The sequence below is a fragment of the Oncorhynchus keta genome, chromosome 7 (genome assembly GCF_023373465.1).
Source record: "Oncorhynchus keta strain PuntledgeMale-10-30-2019 chromosome 7, Oket_V2, whole genome shotgun sequence".
In the NCBI taxonomy this organism is placed as follows: Eukaryota; Metazoa; Chordata; class Actinopteri; order Salmoniformes; family Salmonidae; genus Oncorhynchus; species Oncorhynchus keta.
This window is the reverse complement of record NC_068427.1, coordinates 14711559-14733509: the sequence shown is the minus strand read 5'-3', so window position 1 is coordinate 14733509 and position 21951 is coordinate 14711559. Positions and strand designations below refer to the sequence as shown.

General features: G+C 41.3%; 1 protein-coding gene across 1 annotated transcript; it reads right to left on the bottom strand.

The window, feature by feature from the left end:
• Window positions 1-538: 538 nt before the first annotated feature.
• Window positions 539-21464, bottom strand: poglut2 (protein O-glucosyltransferase 2). Its single transcript, XM_035773446.2, has 10 exons — window positions 20893-21464; window positions 18715-18920; window positions 15511-15716; window positions 14426-14503; window positions 11682-11854; window positions 11148-11385; window positions 9259-9468; window positions 9041-9130; window positions 1993-2100; window positions 539-742 (listed from the first exon to the last, which is right to left on the bottom strand). The coding sequence occupies exons 1-10, from the start codon at window positions 21177-21179 to the stop codon at window positions 725-727; spliced, it is 1614 nt and encodes a 537-aa protein (XP_035629339.1). The 5' UTR covers window positions 21180-21464; the 3' UTR covers window positions 539-724.
• Between the last annotated feature and the right edge of the window lie 487 nt (window positions 21465-21951).

The window sequence follows — 21951 nt, the reverse complement described above, 5'->3', positions numbered from 1 at the left end:
AATCTATTTGACTATAATAAATGGTTGGAAACTCAGTCTAATGTATACTGAGATTTTAATACACAAAGTGTCATTTTTCCTAGCTTCCAGAGAAATATAGCCTGGCCGACAGTGGTGCGACTCACAGTGAGGGAGAGCTGTGACAGGAGGACTTCGAGTTTGGTGTCAGCCAGACTATGAGCAATAACCCTCCCAACTACACACACTGGCGATGGGTGTGTGTCAGTCCTGGATGGACTAGCCAGTGTGTGTGGAGTGACAATGACACTTCCAAGGTCAGGTCTTGCTTTATTATTGTAAATATGCCTCATAGGATATAGACTACTGTCAGAGAGGCACTTTGCCCATTTCCTTAAAGCTATCAGTTCCACACATCTATAGGGCTATTACATGGGAGTTTAACAAGGAAAACAATATAATGCGTCTATCATATAATCAACTAACATCTGTGTGTTTGTCTTTACATGCTTCTATTGTGTACAACTTGAACCTGTGATATGGTGTGTGCATATATTGAAGGAAGAAAAGAACAAGTGCATACAATGAAAAAATATTTATTATAAACATGTGGAAACTAACAATCATGTATGGTTAGGGTGACTGACAAGCCCACAATTCACATTTTGCCCCCCCCCCCCCCAAAAAAAAAAAAAAAAAAAAAAAATTTACAGCACAGGAACATCCGATAAAAATGTGATTGTTTTATAATTGAACAGTGGACAAATCATAATTCATCCTTGACCTGAAAAGCAAACATAAAAAAATCAATGTCAAACTTCATATGCAGGGCAGGGTTGATGTTAGTGTCATAAAAGTCATACGTTTGTCAAAAAAATCTGTTATAAAAACCATGCAATGCCATAAAGCTTTTCCAATCCAATTCATCTGTTCCCTCGGAATCTTTGATCCATCCGCATGTGTTTTACAAAAAAAAAAGGTTTCTAAAGATCGCTAGAGTTGAGTATTATTTGCAACATAACATTTATGATATGTTTGGACTGATATAAAACCAGCTTAGGGGGATTTAGCATAGGCTAAGATAACATTTAGCTCTGTGGCAAATGCATTTTGTAAAAACGTATTATATGAATCCAACGCAATCAGTTGATTGAATATCCCTTTGCCAAAGATCTGTTTTCATGTCACCTTTGACAGACAGCAGCCTGTAAAAAGACACTGGCGGGGACATTCCTTTAGCATTGGAGATATAGGGGGCAGATGATCATATACTGTATTAGAGTTGGGCGATACGGACAAAGATCTATATCGCGATAAATTGCCTGAATTGATCGTTTCAGAAGAATCGGACGATGTGTGTGTATAGCGTTACAGGAGCAGTGCAGTCAAAACGTGATTGTCCTTCATTTTATTCCTGATCTACTACCGCATGACAAGAGGCACCAAGACTGGAACCAACATCTACCCAGACTATCTGCATTGACCCTTTTTTTGCACAAACTCTACCCACACACTCACGCTACATACGCCCACACACACAACAGGCATACTGACGCCACACACACTTTCATACTCACCACATATGATGCATCTGCTGTTACGGTCTATTATCTAACCTGTTGCCTAGTCACTTCACCCCTACCTATACATACAGTATATGTTATTTTCTACTCCCTATATATAGCAATGTTCTTTCTTTTTTTCTCCATTATTCACTGTGTATTTATTCATTGTGTCCCTATTTATGTGTTTATCTTTAACTCTGCATTGTTGGAAATGGACCCATAAGTGAGCATTTCACTGTCAGTCTACGAAGCATGTGACAAATAAAAATGGGATTTGCCAATAATGTTGTTTATAGTCCCAGCTCTGTCATATATCAGAATCTCCTGTTATCAAAACACTGACAGCCCAGTTCAAGGTTGACTGTAGTAGGATCAGAGCTAGGATGCAATCCCTTGTGCAAACATTCCTGCCCCCATTTTCCTCCCTATATGCTGTAATAGAGAGATTAGCTTGTGTCTTGATGCTTACCTGTGGTGTCCGATGGCAGGAGCATGGGAAGAGGTCATCAGTGGGCTGCTCGACCTGTTCCATGCCCTCTCTGACCTTAGGCTCAGTCACCTGCAACTTGGCATACTCCTGGTCAACAGAAATAAAGAGAAACATGGAGAGAAAAATATATATATATTACACACACTACCGTTCAAAAGTTTGGGGGTCACTTAGATATGTCCTTGTTTTTTAAATAAAAGTTCATTTTTTTGTCCATTAAAATAACATCAAATTGATCAGAAATGTTGTAAATGACTATTGTAGCTGGAAACGGCAGATTTTTTTATGTGATATCTGCATAGGGGTACAGAGGCCCATTATCAGCAACCATCACTCCTGTGTTCCAATGGCACATTGTGTTAGATAATACAAATGTATCATTTTAAAAGGTTAATTGATCATTAGAAAACCCTTTTGCAATTATGTTAGCACAGCTGAAAACTGTTGTCCTGATTAAAGAAGCAATAAAACTGGCCTTCTATAGACTAGTTGAGTATCTGGAGCATCGGCATTTTGAATATGATTACAGGCTCAAAATGGCCAGAAACAAAGATCTTTCTTCTGAAACGTGTCAGTCTATTCTTGTTCTGAGATATTAAGGCTATTCCATGTGAGAAATTGCCAAGAAACTGAAGATCTCGTATAACGCTGTGTACTACTCCCTTCACAGAACTACGCAAACTGGCTCTAACCAGAATATAAAGAGGAGTGGGAGGTCCCGGTGCACAGGACAAGTACATTAGTGTCTAGCTTGAAAAACAGACACCTCACAAGTCCTCAACTGGCAGCTTCATTAAATAGTACATGCAAAACACCAGTCTCAACGTCAACAGTGAAGAGGCACATCTGGGATGCTGGCCTTGTAGGCAGAGTTGCAAAGAAAAAGCCATATCACAGACTGGCCAAAGTTCTGTGAAGGGAGTAGTACACAGCGTTGTACGAGATCTTCAGTTTCTTGGCAATTTCTCACATGGAATAGCCTTAATATCTCAGAACAAGAATAGACTGACGAGTTTCAGAAGAAAGATCTTTGTTTCTGGCCATTTTGAGCCTGTAATCATACTCACAAATGCCGATGCTCCAGATACTCAACTAGTCTATAGAAGGCCAGTTTTATTGCATCTTTAATCAGGACAACAGTTTTCAGCTGTGCTAACATAATTGCAAAATGGTTTTCTAATGATCAATTAGCCTTTTAAAATGATAAACATGGATTAGCTAACACAACGTGCCATTGGAACACAGGAGTGATGGTTGCTGATAATGGGCCTCTGTACACCTATGTAGATATTCCATTAAAAAAAATCTGACGTAAATGACTATTGTAGTTGGAAACAACACTGTCTTTCTAATCAATTTGACGTCATTTTTAAATGGACAAAAAAATTTGCTTTTCTTTCAAAAACAAGGACATTTCTAAGTGACCCCAAACTTTTGAATGGTAGTGTATATATTAAAGTGATGATGAAAATAAGAAAACTTTGACACCGATCGCTTTGTCATGTCACCACCTTGTCATGTCCCCATCATTCACTACTTATCATAACTCACAGGTGTTGAAATATTAGTGATATTTTGGAGATGAAAAAAAATCTATCCCACAATCCTGTCATACAAGTAGCAAAACAAGGATACACAAAAAAGTTCAACTTCGTACTACGAGTTCAGAATCATATGTATGTAACTGAAAGAAGGACATTGTAATTGAAAGAAGGACATTGTTTTTCTTTTCAGTTTATTGAAAACCAAACAAAAAAGTCCCTTTTTCAGGACCCTGTCTTTCAAAGATAATTTGTAAAAATCCAAATAACTTCATAGATCTTCATTGTAAAGGGTTTAAACACTGTTTCACATGCTTGTTCAATGAACCATAAACAATTAATGTACATGTACCTGTGGAACGGTCGTTAAGACACTAACAGCTTACAGACGATAGGCAATTAAGGTCACAGTTATGACAACTTAGGACACTAAAGAGGCCTTTCTACTGACTCTGAAAAACACCAAAAGAAAGATGCCCAGGGTCCTTTCTCATCTGCGTGAATGTGCCTTAGGCATGCTGCAAGGAGGCATGAGGACTGCAGATGTGGCCAGGGCAATAAATTGCAATGTCCGTACTGTGAGACGCCTAAGACAGAACTACAGGGAGACAGGATGGACAGCTGATCGTCCTCGCAGTGGCTGACCACGTGTAACAACACCTGCACAGGATCGGTACATCCGAACATCACACCTGCGGGACAGGTACAGGATGGCAACAACGACTGCCAGAGTTACACCAGGAATGCACAATCCCTCCATCAGTGCTCAGACTGTCCGCAATAGGCTGAGAGAGGCTGGACTGAGGGCTTGTAGGCCTGTTGTAAGACAGGTCCTCACCAGCAACAACGTCACCTATGGGCACAAATCCACCGTCGCTGGACCAGACAGGAATTGCAAAAAGTGCTCTTCACTGATGAGTTGCGGCTTTGTCTCACCAGTGGTGATGGTCGGATTCGCGTTCATCTTCAAACGAATGAGCGATACATAGAGGCCTGTACTCTGGAGCGGGAGCGATTTGGAGGTGGAGGATCTGTCATGGTCTGGGGCAGTGTGTCACAGCATCATCGGACTGAGCTTGTCGTCATTGCAAGCAATCTCAACGCTGTGCGTTACAGGGAAGACATCCTCCTCCCTCATGTGGTACCCTTCCTGCAGGCTCATCCTGACATGACTCTCCAGCATGACAATGCCACCAGCCATACTGCTCGTTCTGTGAGTGATTTCCTGCAAGACGGGGATGTCAGTGTTCTGCCAATGCCAGCGAATGGCCCGGATCTCAATCCCATTGAGCACATCTGGGACCTGTTGGATCGGAGGGTGAAGTCTTGGGCCATTCCCCCGAGAAATGTCCAGGAATTTGCAGGTGCCTTGGTGGAAGAGTGGGGTAACATCTCACAGCAAGAACTGAGTAGGAGGTGCATTGCAGTACTTAATGCAGCTGGTGGCCACACCAGATACAGACTGTTACTTTTGATTTGGGCTCCCCCTTTGTTCATGGACACATTATTCCATTACTGATAGTCCCATGTCTGTGGAACTCAGTTCAGTTTATCTCAGTTGTTGAATCTTATGTTCATACAAATATTTACACATGTTAAGTTTGTTGAAAATAAAAGCATTTTGACAGTAAGAGGATGTTTCTTTTTTTCCTGAGTTTAGTACCTATTTTTTAAAGACAGTTTTTATTTAGAAATTCTTATCACTTTCAGAATGAACTACCTTAGATTTAAATTGACCCCAACCCGGTTATGTAATATGTATGCACGATGAGTAGGGAAAATGTGCACATTCATTCAGTTTCCAACAAGGAACACAGGAGCCCTAACTTTGTTGACCTCCAACACTATCCCTCATAAAACACACCTGTCTTTATGGCTGATATATTTCGTGAAGACAGGAAGTTGTCCGTTTAAACATTCATACTGCAACGGCTGGGTTATGGGCTCCAATAAAGCACTTCAGAGAGAGACACACCACCATTATGTCCCTGGGCCAAGTGTTCCTTTCCCAGAGAAAACACAGGGAGGGGCTGCGCCACGACTCTTCATGATACCCCATGACTCTCCTGACCTGTGGGCTCAGAGGTGGACCAAGGCTGGAGGCAGGTGGAGGTGGTTTGGGTTAGTGCTCTTCACTCATCTGATTCAGAATTGTGTTTTTAAATGTGGCATTGGATGAAACACACAGGTACACTTTTTATGTTTGAAAGAGTGCAAAGGGAAAAACATCTCCCATCTGTATGGCTCAGTTGGAAGAATTTGCAATGTCAGGGTTGTGGGTTCGATTCCCACAGGGGACCAGAACGAAAGAGTAAGAAAATGGAGGCACTCACTATGTAAGTCGCTCTGGATAGGAGTGTCTGCTAAATGACTCAAATGTACATTGAGGCCATCTATAGATTTCAGCAAAATAAATACAAAAAGTATATTCTCATGAATAAAATAGACATTGATAAGCATGTACTGCTTTTGACTGACATTACTACATTATAATGAAATGTTGCTCTAAGGGAGGATAGTAACATTAGGAGAAATCCAAATTGAGGAACATGTAAAACCACATTGAAAACAACCAAAGCCAAAGCAATTGTTGAAGGTACACATGCTTAAAGTGATTCTCCACTGCTTCTTCAAGGTCACCATATACCACCGATGTAAAACAGTAACACGTGTAGGGCCTGAAATGAGCATGCAAAACCTCACTGTTGACAGCGCAAAGACAGACAAGTCACAAAACAAGATCCAGTGTCAGAAAATGTCTTCCTTGTCAGCCAGACAATTCTTTCCATGATGACCCAGACGCATGGATGGGAAGCTTGGTTATCATGTTGCTAACTAGAACTCAATACGCGGAATTAAATTCACTCATTGGAGGCGTACCATGGAATGGTTCAATGACACCCTATTCTAGCCCGGGGGGGGGTCACCCACCCAAGTGTCATTCCAATAGGTGGGCCCTTCTATTCTGCCCTAGCCAAGGTGAAAGTTGAGCCCTGACGTGTCAGTGACACCGCTGAGGAGTAGCCCAACCTTGGAATACCTGGTCTCTGTACGAGTAACTACTGTCCTTGAAGTGTGGGTATAAAAGTGAGCGGTAGAGATGGGAAGATAAGAGATGAGATACGCAAGCTGATGATGCTGATGATGATGATAAGGGTGCATGGAAACACTAGGCACACTTTCAACATCTAGATTGTTAGAACCAACAATACAACAAGTCTGTATCTAGGGCCGTTGCGGCGACCGCATTACAGCCACACCGGCGGTCACGAGTCATGACGCCAGTCAAATTCCACGTGACAGTTAAGTTACAGTAATTAGGAATCTCCGATCTCTAATGCTGCTGGTCATATAGCCTACAATGCAAATGTAATCAAAAATCTAATCAAACACTTCATGAGAGCTCATGTTGCATAACATTTCTATAGGCTATGCAATTTCCTGAGAAAACAGAGTGATGGCCTCTATTAAAAAGAGGAGGATCCCATCAGCTTTCTATAGGCTTACAATATTTATTTATCAACTTTCCTAATATTAAGCACATTGCTTATTTTACAACAGGAGTATAGCCTACCTGGCTGGCATGGAAATGAACCATGGGAAAAGTGTCCTCCATTCGCTATTTAAGTGCATAGATTACATGTCTTTTTATCCCCTGCCCTGTTTTGACAGAGGTGCATGATAATGGTACATTCTAAATGAAAACAAATTTCACACATTATCTAGTAAAGACAGGATTAAATCAAGGATAGTCTGATGGATGACAATATTAGCATATCCCTTGTGAATGATGCCCAGCTTAAGGCAAGTAAGAGCCTAGGCCATAGGCCTATATGTTTTGATAAGGTTTGTGTCACAACTAAAGTGGCAAAATAACTTACAATTAAACACATGAATCTGCTTTAGAGCCTAACTGGCATACATATGGAGCATGAGAGTTCCAAGTTTGGCGAAGTTCATTTTCACCATAAAAATGCATCTTTATAATAAAAGCATTATATCCATAAATCGCAAATTCGGTCATATGAGAATGGTGTTTTCATGCTAATGGAACATTTGCGCTTATAGCCTACTGACATGTGCACATTGCTGCGCTTATAATGTGAAGAAACAGCCTAATAGTTTATCAACATTTTTAAGATAAACGTTCTGATCTGTTGCGTCAACCTCATTACTTAAAGGTTTTTTGATGCTAAGTGGTTGCATTAATTTGGGATCTACTGATCTCACAACTGTCCCAGACTGTTTGGAATATTTATTTATTGTACACAATAGGTCAACTTTTGTATTATGGGGGATAGTAGATTGACATAGGCTAGTGCTTTTGCCGTTCGTTAGGCCGACTCATTTTGTTGGCTGACAAATAGTAAGTGTGAACAGTTATTCCAAGATCTTCAATATGCGCCTCGAAATTGGATATGGGTATGCGCAGTTGCATCCACGAAGTGTCTGTCTTCACTTGTTGCCTGTGAGAAAGACCCGATCACATGACGGAGAGCCATGTGAGTGAGAAGTTCTTCGGAGTGCGCAGTCGGGATAAGGGAATTATAATAATTATATTCTGCCCAAGGGCACGGCCACTTGGCCACAAAAGGCAAGGATTCTTTTAGGGGGCATTACGGCCACACAAAGGGGACACCATTGGGAAATGTGTTATCAAGTGCTTGTTAAATTGTGAATGAGAGACTGATATAGTGTGTACAACCTGCGCAAAAATGTTTTTTGTCAAATCATCATTTGAGTCGCATCATGCAGCCTTAGAATGTATAAAAATCTAAACATATAGCCTAACATTTGAATCACAACTAAAGTTACATAAATAACTTTAAATTAAGCATATAGGAGTACCTGTTTCTTTGTTAACAGCTCAATACAGAATAGCCGCATGTGTGCACTCCCTCAAATCGTTTGGAGAAAATATTATTTTTATTTTATTCAGCTATGTTCAATTATATATATTATATAACAATATAATTCCATGGAACTCTAAGCAAATCTTGTCTGCTAAATTAACTAGTGCAGCCCACAGCCATATGGCATAGCCAGATCAGGGCCTAACATTAGGAAAACTCAGAGTATGCTATTTTGTTCTTTTGAAATACTAAATTTGTTTCTTTAGACCTGTCTAAAATAAATAGATTTATTGTGATGGCGTAGGCTATATTACATGGATTTATTAGACTTTTTAAAATGTAGATGTTCTATAGGTCTGCATCAGTGGCTTGTAGGCTGTGTGCGGAAGCCAGGAGATGCCAAATGTGTTTATGTTAATCAACGGCAATTACCGTGAGACCGACAGTTATTTGCTTGACAATCACCAGCTGACAGAAATCCATGACCGCCACAGCCCTATCTATACCTACTACCGTCAGTTATCCAGGTTCTCAAGTTTCTCCACAAAAGGCACACTCTGCACTTACTTATTAAATACATCTCTAATATGTAGAGTTAAATCAATGTAGTCGTAGTGTAAAGTGAAATGTTACCTGGAAGAGTTTGTAGTAGTAGCAGAATATACTGTCGCCCATCAGATGATTTCGGGCAAATTGTTGACCGGCTACTGCGATTTTTCTTGCCTGGAAGAGCGAGATCATACTGAGCTTTTGAACAGAATGAGGGGAAAAAATGTTTGCCCCAAAATATTTGAAACTTTGAAGTGCATTACAAATCCAACAGAGTATTCATCAATCATCCTCATCATCACCTCCTCATCTTGCTCACGGGCCCAATGGATCTTCTCCTGCAGGTCAGCCAGGTCTGCTCTGATGGGGATGTAGTGTTCCCAGGGTCTGAGCTGGCTGTAGAAGTGTTCATAGTAACCAGAGTCCTGCTTCAGCACCACACTGTCCCCAGCCAGCAGGTAGGGCAGTCTGTAGGCTGCCACCGTGCCATCTATGTTGATCTGGTATTTGTACTGTCAGAGGAGATAGAGGTGGGGTGGTGAGACTGTTCAGTTCCATTTTCAAATCAGCCTTCTGGGGTGTTTATGCTTGTTCCTGACCTATTTCCTGTGGGAATCAAGGGACTGGTTAACCTGATACAGAATAAGCATAGTCCTGGACTAAAAAGCAACCTCAATGGAGAATCTCTGTTGACCCCAATTAGTCGACTGGTCAATTGTTTGGTCAATAGGCTGTTTAGTTGACCAAGTTTTTTTTTCTTGGCAAGCAGTAGCAAATATATATTTGTTTTTTTTATGGCACACGAGATACCCGTCTTATACCTGTCGCGCCCATCTCACTGAACTAATCCATTGCAGAGGACGAAACTAATCCATCGCGGAGCCACTGGCACAGTGCTAAATTGTACATCTCTCTCCAGAATGTGCTCACTCCTGCCAAATTTGTGCACATTCATTGTTTCATAACTTAATTGTGTGAAATGTTTTCCTTGATTGTTAGTCTTGGTATATTTTCATTCCACTTACAAGTTTTGTCAATTTAGTCAGTCTTTTGTTTGGGAGCGCTACTGTCAATGTTGAGTAACGCCTCGACCACACCGACAGCGTCATTGCATTTTTGTACACCAGAAGTACATTCAGTTCCAATGGAACACTGCGTTTGCCTCACAGCATTGCGTTGCAGAGGCAGTTGCAGTACGTTCTGTGTGGTGCAGACGTTGGATTCATCCAAGTACCCGACAAACTATGTATAGACGGCTTGACGGAAATGGTAGCGGAAGGTGAACGTTGAACTTTTGTTGCACACATACCCAGATGATGCTGCGTCACATTTTGTGCAACTATACTAATCGGTGTAATCGAGGTGGAAGGAAAGACGCGCACCTGACGCACAAAGTTTGTTTTTCCAGCCATTGAGAATGACAATAGTTCCTCAATGTATTTGAAAAATCGTTCCCGCTCTCTCTTTCAATAACCAATCAGGTGAAAGGGAAAAATGTCATGCTCTGATCCAGTGGGAACGTCATGAAATAGGTTTACCTGATGAGCTCTTATACATTGTGAGCTCACTGGCTTGGGAAACTCTGAGGGCCCTGAATATTACATAAAATGTTGCAAGTTTGCTAGTTTAAGCTTCAGGCTGGACCCAAGTTAATAGTTTATACAATGTTTCTCGTTCCTTGCAGACAAGCCATGAGTAACCAATGTGATTTATAGGATATTTTTTTTTTTTTAAATCTGAATATTTTCTACCTGCAGGCTGCAATGTTTTTATTTGTTTGCTTTATGACTGGAAAGCTGGCCTCCCGTTGCCATGCGTTGCCATGTGCATATTGCCTTGTAAAATGAACTATTAAAATCTACTTTTTATCTCTGGCATAAAGTCTCCTCCAAACCAAGTCTCGTCCCTTGTTCTTTTTTGTTTTACAAGCAATTATCTGCCTCATTAAATAAAATGTAGTCAAATGTCACCACTAAAAGAGTAAAAATTATCCATGTGGACATTTTCTAATTGTCGACTTACAAATTAAATATATTGCCAAATATGATTCAACCAGAAATCAACCCAAACTTTATCATTACCTACCCTAAAGCAGCGAGGTGTCTAATTGATGATACACCTAGCCTGGGAGCACGTCGGTCTCATCTGCAGAGACTGGATACCTTTTCTGCCTACACCACATCCATCTCACCTTGAAGAAGTCAAAGAAGGAGACGTGCTTGACCAGCGGTCCGTAGAGGCTCTCATCATGTTTGAAGAAGAAGAAGTTGGTAAAGGCTGCATCCACCATGTCGGGATGAGCCCTGGCCAGCTTCACCAGCTCCAGGCGCTCCTTGCGACTGTCCCGCCCCCTCCAGAACGCTGTGGCGTTCTTCTCCCGCCACGGAGGCCCCGTATTGGCCTGGACCGACATCATGTCCAGACTCACTCTGCTCATCGGAGGAGAAACGTGTCAGTCGAAGTGAACAACAGACGCAATTGGCTAGCACACAGACCTGATAAAGATCATTTTCTTAAAATGCTGCCACTAACCAGTTGAGTGTGTGGGCCCCACTATTCTATTTTGGATTATATTATTTGTCCAGCGCACATTTCCCTTTTAATCTAATACACTATCATAATAGTACATTATGAAAAACTACATGTTTGGGGTGTAGCATCACTTGCACATGTGTATAATGGATGACACACAAAGATAAATGAGGAGAGCAACAGTGGTGCTTGCCTTCCCATGGTCTCCAGGACCGACTCGGTGAGGTCGTAGGTTGGCATAACAACATCGCGGGTGTCATTGGAGCCGCACCAGGAGAAGATGGGGTGGAGCCTCTCTGAGGGCCTCCTCTTCTCCAGGGGCCAGTCCCCCAGGTTCACAAAGAACTCTAGATCTGGGACCCGCACCTGACCGCACAGGGAGAGAGAGTGAGAGAGGAGACCTTGGGCTTAGAACATACATCACTACCTGACCGCACAGGGAGAGACAGAGAAGACAGAAGAGAGAGACAGAGCAGGATGTGCGAGAGAGAAGATACTGGGCTTAGAATGTACATCACCTAACAAACACAACTTCATTGTCCATGTTCCAGCGAACAACGGAAACGTCTTCTGCTCTGTTCTACATAACCTCTTTAAAAAATAAACATCCCTGCTTCTAAATTCACCCCCCAGTATACCCTGATAAATAACACAACCTTTATAAATGAAGTTGACACATATTCTTTACAGAAATGCCATAGGTTGCGATCTTCATGAGTCCACAGTGCCATCTAGTGGCCACGGAGACAAATATCCCCAGAATCAACCCCAACACCTTCCATTATCTCCCACCACGTTGGTGATTGCGGATGTGGAGGAATCTGATAGGTGCAAGCAAAACCTGCCTTTCCGATCAGCCTTGAACGGGCCTTTGTCTTTCAATAGGGGCTCAACAAGGACTTCCTATTCCAAAGTAAATGGTCATGAATGTTAAAAACGCCCACACCAGTAGAAATACACCTTTCCAAGCTGAAAGATGGCCTGAGCTTACCCATGATGTTGCACAACGATTTAAGCCAAGATGTCATCGTTTTAGTCAAAGTATGATAGTTTGCTTAAACTAATAACACACAAACAATTATATGGTTTTCATGTCTTTATTGAACACACCGTGTAAACATTCACAGTGCAGGGTGGGAAAAGTATGTGAACCCTTGGATTTAATAACTGGTTCACCCTCCTTTGCCAGCAATAACCTCAACCAAACATTTTCTGTAGTTGTGGATCAGACCTGCACAACAGTCAGGAGGAATTTTGGACTATTCCAAAACTGTTTCAGTTCAGCAATATTCTTGAGATGTCTGGTGTGAACTGCTCTCTTGAGGTCATGCCACAGCATCTCAAATCGGGTTGAGGTCTGGGCCACTCCAGAAGGCATATTTTATTTTGTTGAAGCCATTCTGTTGTTGATTTACTTTTGTGTTTTGGGTCGTTGTCCTGTTGCATCACCCAACTTCTGATGAGCTTCAATTGGTGGACAGATAAACCTAACATTCTCCTGCAAAATGTCGTGATAAACTTGGGAATTCATTTTTCCGTCGATGATAGCAATCTGTCCAGGCCCTGAGGCAGCAAAACAGCTCCAAACCATGATGCTCCCTTCACCATACTTACAGTTGGGATGAGGTGTTGATGTTGGTGTGCTGTGCCTTTTTTTCCACACATAGTGTTATGTGTTCCTTCCAAACAAATCAACTGTAGTTTCATCTGTCCACAGAATATTTTGCCAGTAGTGCTGGGAACATCGAGGTGCTCTTTTGTGAACTTCAGACATGCAGCCACTGGGTTTTTTTGGACAGCAGTGGCTTCTTCCGTGGTGTCCTCCCATGGACACCATTCTTGTTTAGTGTTTTACGTATTGTCGACTTGTCAACAGAGATGTTAGCATGTTGCAGAGATTTCTGTATGTCTTTAGCTGACACACTAGGATTCTTGTTAACCTCATTGAGCATTCTGCGCTGAGCTCTTGCAGTTATCTTTGCAGGACGGCCACTCAAGAAGAGTAGCAACAGTGCTGAACTTTCTCCATTTATAGACATTTTGTCTTACCGTGGACTAATGAACATCAAGGCTTTTAGAGATACTTTTGTAACCCTTTCCAGCTTTATGCAAGTCAACAATTCTTAATCTAGGGTCTTCTGAGATCTCTTTTGTTCGAGGCATGGTTCACATCGGGCAATGCCTCTTGTGAATAGCAAACTCACATTTTGAGAGTGTTTTTTTATAGGGCAAGGCAGCTCTAACCAACATCTCCAATCTCTTCTCATTTATTGAACTCCAGGTTAGCGGACTCCTGACCTGACTCCAGTTAGCTTTTGGAGAAGTCATTAGCCTGGAGGTTCACATACTTTTTCCAACCTACACTGTGAATGTTTAAATGATGTATTCAGTATAGACAAGACAAATACAATCATGTGTGTGTTATTAGTGGAAGCAGACTGTGTTTGTCTGTTGTGACTTAGATGAACAGATCAAATTTTATGGCCAATTTACGAAGAAATCCAGATAATTCCAAAGAGTTCACATACTTTTTCTTACCACTGTAGAAAAACACATATCGGCTATCTTTCAATAGTTATCCATATTACAGGAGCTTCATCTTATTATTTTTTTAAACAATATCTATGGTGGATTCGGGGCTACAATTTATGGAAGATGCCAAAACTTGAGATAACAAGAGACGGCGAAGTCAAATATGGGCCCAGTGGTTTCCATCTGTGTCAGTTTTCCCTAAATCAATGCTTATGAAAAACCCACATCCAGAACCAGCTAATCTTGTGAATATGGTGTAGCAATTTTATTTATTTTTTTAAACTGCAACAAATAAAATGAGCTAGCTGGATAAGTTCAGCGAGACAGTTAGCTACGCTGACAGCACCCAATCTGTTGATGTTCATCAACTCCACATGGTCCTTTCACTTAATTTCAAGAACTCACCTTCCTGGTTAGCGAGAGGAGGAAGGCATCCATGAAGATCCTGAATCCCACATGCTCCCCTAGTGTCTTAATGTAGACCTCAGGGTGGAAATATAGAATAGACACATTAACCTTGTCGTCCATGTGTTACAGCAAACCGTGGGACATTTGGTCTTCTGCTCTGTCCTCAACCCTCCCGCAGAACGCCCGCGTCGCCCACAGTTCAGCCGAGCGCATGGTCAAGCTGCAGTGACGCAGCCATGGACGGACATACATTGCTCATGGTAACAGTTAGAACATTCTGATAACATTACGGCTGTAGTCACTACAGTGGTGGCATCAACATCTCTTGGGAAGCTCACATGTATGTAGATGTATAAATCAACTGAGCTAGTGTGTAATTCCAGATGACCACAGTAGTGTGTGGGAACTGCTGCTGACCTCTTGCAGCTCACCACAACCTCGCTGCATAAAGCCTACAGCTTACCAGGGCAGTGCGACGTCACTGGGGTAACACACACTCAAACATGGATTGCGGTGTTTACGCAGCATTGTGTGAGGAAACAAGAAAAGGGGATATATCCAGAACATGCCTAATGTTGTTTGGGTATGGAATACGGTTCAAGCAAGAGATGAAGCACATCCAGTTAGCGGATGTATCAAATCCCAGCTGAGAAGTATAGTGTGATTCAAATCTACATCTCAACTGACAACTGTATAGTCGGATTCAAATGTACAACATTTTAACTGAAACCTGTCTGTATGTAATAGTATGATTACAGGTACCATGCATTGTTGTCTTCCAGCATTATTGGGGGGGATTAACAATACTACCTGGTTGTTCAACAAGGTACAGGTGCCAAAACAAAAATGGGACTCAGGTGTCTTCAACCTTTACAATAAGTCAATTTTTATGACTGGAAATGGCCACGCCACCTGGACCCATATTCACAAAAAGTCTCAGAAATACGAGTGATGATATAGGACCAGTTTAGCGAGTCATAATGAATACAATTATATGGAGAGGGGTGGGGGGTGGGGGGGGGCTGATTCTTGATCAGCACTCTGGTATGCTTTTTGAACATGGGTCCTGGTCTACCATGTACCTTGTTGTCTTTGATTGTGTAGTGGCAGAGGCTCTGTCTCTGTCCGAAACGCTGGGGCACCTCCAGGGCGTTGCGGTCTGGGTCCACCCTGGGGAACAGGGCCAGGTCCTGCTCTATCTGAGGGAAGGACACAGGGCACTGCATGTCCTTCTTCCACACAGAACCACTGGGCTGAGGACAGTCACAACCATCATGGTACACTGGACCTAAAGAGAGAGGGTAGAGAAGGGAGCACAGAAAGTTTAGATGACCCTCATGAAGATGCAGTAGTGTCTCACAGAGAGAAAGACAGTTTCCCTGGTGTCTGGAACCAAGGACTAGTAACACCAAGTCTATTCCAAATTTGACCCAAACAATTGTCGTGGCATTTGTGCCAACTGCAACCTGGGGGAAATATTCTGCGCCATGAACAGCAGATTACTGCACTCTCTCAGTCAACAAGACATCCCAAGCAAAAGTTACATTGAATTCCTACCAAATGATTGAACTTCAGACCATATTTATTCCCTACACACCCTAAATGACAAACAAAAACAATGTTTCATTGTCGATTTCCAAAAACGACTTGATTAAATTTTGCAGGAAGGCATTTCACTACAATTCATTGAAAGTGGCAGGTGGAAAAACCCATGTCATCAAATCGATGTACACAAGTAACAAACGTGTAGTCAAAATGTGAGATAAACATACGTTTATTTTCCCAAGGGCGTGGAGTAAAACACGGAAACAACTTGCCTATTTAATATTTCTATAAATTAATTGGCCAAAAACACTTGAGCAATCAACAGCCTCATGCTTGACACAGAAAAAAATATATATATGCCTCCTTTATGCAGATGATCTGGTACTGCTGTCACCCAGGAAATAGGAACGACAGCAGCAAGTAGATCATCTACATCAGTTCTGTCACGCCTGGGCACTGACAGTCACTCTTATGATATTCCACAAAAGGTCCAAATGTCAGGGAAACCGATATACTTTTTTAACTGGGCTCAACTCCTACACACCTACTTGGGACAACAACAAAAGATTTGCTCCACAAGGAACTTCAACCTGGCCGTGAATGAAGTGAGAGACATAGCAAGGAGGGCTTTCTATGCCATAAAAATAAAAAAATCTATCAAAATTAGACATACCAATTAGAAATCGGGAAATATTAGAATCAATAATAGAACCAATTGCATTATATGGCATTGAAGTGTGGGGTCGGGTTACAGAGCATTGACAAACCCTGCATGAGGAATTCTGTAAGAGCATCCTCAGAGGACAGAGATAAACTGGAAACCACACATGCAGAGCAGAATTAGGACAATTCCCTCCTCTGATTACTATTAAAAGAGCCACCAAATGTTATAATCATTTTTTTTTTTTAAACAAGTGAAAGCTAAATATATCACCTATTGGAAAAGATACCATAAAAGATCTAACTTAAATGATATTTGGCTCTAAAACCTGACACTGTACAGACTCAGAGCACAGCCTGGCCATAGAAACCGTCTGTCACAGGTAGATCTGGATACCCACAGAGGACAGGCTGTGCTCACTCTGTCCTCAGAGAGGAGGTCGAGACAGAGCTCTACTTTCCCCTACACTGCGAGAACTATGCAGACTTCCAGGCAATTTTCTTCCCCAAAATGAATACAAATACAAAGGTTTTAAAACAAAAACAGAAAAGATGAAAATCTACTTGGAGAAAAACCCCTTTGTGCCATTATCAGTGGAAAGAAAAAGTATGTGAAACCTTTGGAAATACCTGGATTTCTGCATAAATTGGTCATAAAATTTGATCTGATCTTCATCTAGGTCACAAGAATATAAAGTCTGCTTAAAGTAATAACACACAATTATACATTTATGTCTTTATTGAATACACCGTGTAAACATTCACAGTGCAGGGTGGGAAAAGTATGCGAACCCTTGGATATAATAACTGTTTGACCACCAGCAATAACCTCAACCAAACATTTTCTGTAGTTGCAGATCAGACCTACACAACAGTCAGGAAGGATTATGGCCATTGCTCTTTACAAAACTGTTTCAGTTCAGCAATATTCTTGGGATGTCTGGTATGTACTGCTCGAGGTCATGCCACAGCATCTCAATCGGGTTGAGGTCAGGACTCTGACTGGGCCACTCCAGAAGGCGTATTTTCTTCAGTTGAAGATTTACTTCTGTGTTTTGGATCGTTGTCTTGTTGCGTCACTAAACCTCTGATGAGCTTCAATTGGCGGACAAATAAACCTAACATTCTCCTGCAAAATGTCTTGATAAACTTGGGAATTCATTTTTCTGTCGATGATAGCAATCAATCCACAAAACATGATGCTCCCTCCACCATACTTTACAGTTGGGATGAGGTTTTGATGTTGGTGTGCTGTGCCTTTTTTTCTCCTTCCAAACAACTCAACTGTAGTTTCATCTGTCCAAATAATATTTTGCCAGTAGCGTTGTGGAACATCCAGGTACACATTTGCTAACTTCAGACATGAAAAATACCATTTGTGTGCTATTAGTTTAAGCATACTGTGTTTGTCTATTGTTGTGACTTAGATGAAAATCAGATCAAATTTGATGACCAATTTATGCAGAATTCCAGGTAATTCCAAAGGTTTTTAAAAAAAAGGTTCACTTCAACTATGACAGACAGAATGAGAAAAAAAATCCAGAAAATCACATTGTAGGATTTGGTCACTACGGACAATTCCTTCGACCTCATACCTTGGTTTTTGGTTTGACATGCACTGTTAAGTGTGGGACCTTATATAGACAGGTGTGTGCCTTTCCAAATCATATCCAATCAATTATTCTGACCACAGGCGGACTCTAATCAAGTTGTTAAATCATCTCAAGGATGATCAATGGAAACAGGATGCACATGAGCTCAATTTCAAGTCTCATATCAAAGGGTCTGAATACTTAAGTAAACAAGGTATGTTTTTTGTTTGAATACATTTGCTAAAATGTCTAAAAACCTGTTTTCCCCTCGTCATTATGGGGTATTGTGTGTAGATTGATGACGTAACAAACTGTAGAACAAGGGAAAAGGTCTGAACACTTTCCGAATGCACTGTATGTGGTAACACTTTCCATGCCAATGAAGCCTTTTGAATTGAATTGACAAAGACAGAGAGACTGAGGTAGAGAAAGAGAGGGAGAGATGGAGAGAAAGGGAGACATAAAGAGAGAGTTAGTTGGTTGGTTCACCTTTCAGAATGAATGGGGACTTCGCGACATGCTTGTCGTTGAGCAGTATGTGGACATGTAGGTCTGTGTAGCTGGCATACATCCTGTACCGCACCAGAAAGGAACCATCTCTGCGATCTAGAACCTGAACCCAGATTCTAGTGAACTGTTCCACTGGGGACACGATCTTCACCTCGAATGTGTTCTCCCCGGGAGATGATGTGAAACTGAATGGTGTACACAGTGACATATACAAACATGAGGGAAACAACACGTAGGCCTATGAGCTGAACAGATTACATTTGGCTGAGCTGATGGTCATCATATGATCACAATTGTATCAACAAATCTGATTACAGCGCCTTCAGAAGGTATTCATACCCCTTGACTTTTTTCCACATTTTGTTGTAAAAGTGGGATTCAAATGTTTTTAAATTGTAATTTTCTGTCAATAATCTACACAAAATACTCTAATGTTAATGTGAAGAAAAAAAAAATTTGAGCATTTAAAATAAAAAGAATAATAAAACACTAATACATCTTGATTAGATAAGTATTTAACTTCCGAAGTCAATGCATGTTAGAATCATCTTTGGCAGTGATTACAGCTGTGAGTCTATCTGGGTAAGTCTAACAGCTTTTCACATTTGGATTGTGCAATATTTGTCAATTATTCTTTTTTTTTCAATATTAAAGTTCTGTTAAATTGGTTGCTGGTCATTGACAGACAACCACTTTCAGGTCTTGCCATAGATTTTCAAGCAGATTTAAGTGAAAATTCTAATTCTGCCACTCATTGAACACTCACTGTTTTCTTGGTATGCAATTCTAGTTAAGATTTGGCCTTGTGTTTAAGGTTATTGTCTAGCTGAAATGTGAATTTATCTCCTAGTGTCTGATGGAAAGCAGACTGAACCAGGTTTTCCGCTAGGATTTTGTGGGTGCTTAGCTCCATTCCGATAAAAATAATTATCCTGAATAACTCCCCAGTCCTTAACGAGTACAAGAATACCCATAATATGATGTAGCCACCACTATGATTGAAAAAATGGAGAATGGTACTCAGTAGTGTTGTATTGGATTTTCCCCAAACATAACACTTTGTATTCAGGACAAAAAGTTAATTGCTTTGCCACATTTTTTTGCAGTATTACTTTGTTGCAAACAGGAGGCATGTTTTGGAATATTTTTATTCTGTACAGGCTTCCTTCTTTTCACTTATTGTGGAGTAACTAATGTTATTGATCCATCCTCAGTTTTCCCAGCCATTAAACGTTAACTGTTTTAACGTCACCATTGGCCTCAAGTTGAAATGCCTGAGCGGTTTCCTTCCTCTCCAGCAACTGAGTTTGGAAGGAAGCCTGGTATCTTTGTAGTGACTGGGTGTATTGCTGCACCATCCGAAGTGTAATTAATAATTTCACCATGGTCAAAGGGATATTCAATGTCTGCTTTTTCAAATTTTAACCCATCTACAAATAAGTGCCTTTCTTTGCAAGGCATTGGAAAACCTCCCTGGTCTTTGAGGTTGAATCTGTGTTTGAAATTCATTGCTCGACTGTGTAGGGTACAGAGATCAGGTTGTCAGGGGGGAAAAAATGTTTAACCCCATTATTGCACACAAGGTGTGTCCCTACAACTTCTGTGACTTGTTACCCAAACTTATTTAGGCTTGCCATAACAATGGGGTTGAATACTTATTGACTCAAGAAATCATTTGTAAACATAATTCCACTTTGACATTATGGGGCATTGTGTGTAGGCCAGTGACAACAAATATAATCTAAATCGAATCCATGCTGCAACAACAAATGGGGAAAAAGTCAAGGGGTGTGAATACTTTCTGAAGGCACTACAGGCCCATCTGTAGTTTAAACTCCAGATGATATGTCCATTTCAAAACGGTTAAATGACTGTAGGTTACAATTATGCAGGCCAAAAGTGGACCTCGTGAGTAAACACCCAAAACAACAATGACAACTGTGGAGGAGGAAACTGCCCCAGAGGGAGAGGTGCCACAAAGATGTGTTCAGTGACGTAAACGTTCAGCTCGACTTTATCTGCACACTTTCTATCATAATTCACGTGTGGTTTTACGATTCCACCGCTACATTGTGTCCACTGCCCATGCCATCGGTAGCTAGCTAGCCGCTTTTGTATCGTCTGGTAGGCTTCCTTAACGAATAACGACATACTTACTTTCTCCCCGAGCTGTCCACAGTCTGTATGTAAAAGAAACGAGCTGGAAGGACAATATTTGCTTCGAGTCCAGAACCCCATACCAAAGTTCTTGTAGCACTGGGCACCGCGCCGGTTGAAGCCACGGGAGGTGTCTGTTCCAACAGCCCCAGACAGCACAACACAAATAACGAAAGCAATTTACGCAACATGTTTCTGTGACTCGGTTCTTCTGAAAATGCTTTGGTCTCTTGTCTCTTCCAAACTGCTCTTTTACAATGGAATTTCAAGCCTGTAAAAATGACCATCCCGGTAAAATGTAGGAAACGCCGGATAATTCGACATCTGGCCGCCAGCAGTGTATAGCCTACATCCAGCGAAACACCCTTTCTGGCAAATATGCGGATGCAATGTTTCGATTTGTGTATAGTATACTCACATATACACAACAAGGCGCATTTCTATTAGTTTGCTGTGTCACATTTTTTATCGGTAAAGTTTATAATAAAACATACATGGACACAAAATCCTGGCCGGTTTGGGTAGAAGTTATTCGCAGACAGGCGAGCCTGGCAATCTGATTGGTCGCCACCACAACGTCTGGTAGAACGGGAAGCTGATTGGACCAAAGGAGTCGGGAAAAGCCATTGGGCCACACGTATTTACTGCCATGCAAGGGCACATTTTCAATGACTAAGTGAAAACAATTTTACATGAGGGGTTTGTGCTTCAATGTTCCTAGGTAGTGGGTTTCAGTGCAAGATGCGTCCCTGGTTCGAATCCAGGTTTTATCACATCCGGCCGTGATTGCGAGTCGCAATTGCCCATCGTCGTCAGGGTTTGGCCGTAATTGTAATTAAGAATTGGTTCTTAACTGACTTGCCTATTAAAAACATAGTGGATTTTACTTATATTGACCTAATATAAATAATCAGTCATATGTATGTCCATATATTTCTATAGTATATTGCTCAACTTTTTAAAGTGTTGGTGCAATGTTGGTTTACAAAAGTCTTCAATCTACAATTTTAACAATCGTTATGGGTTCATACCACAGCTCTTTACTGTGTAGTTGGGTGA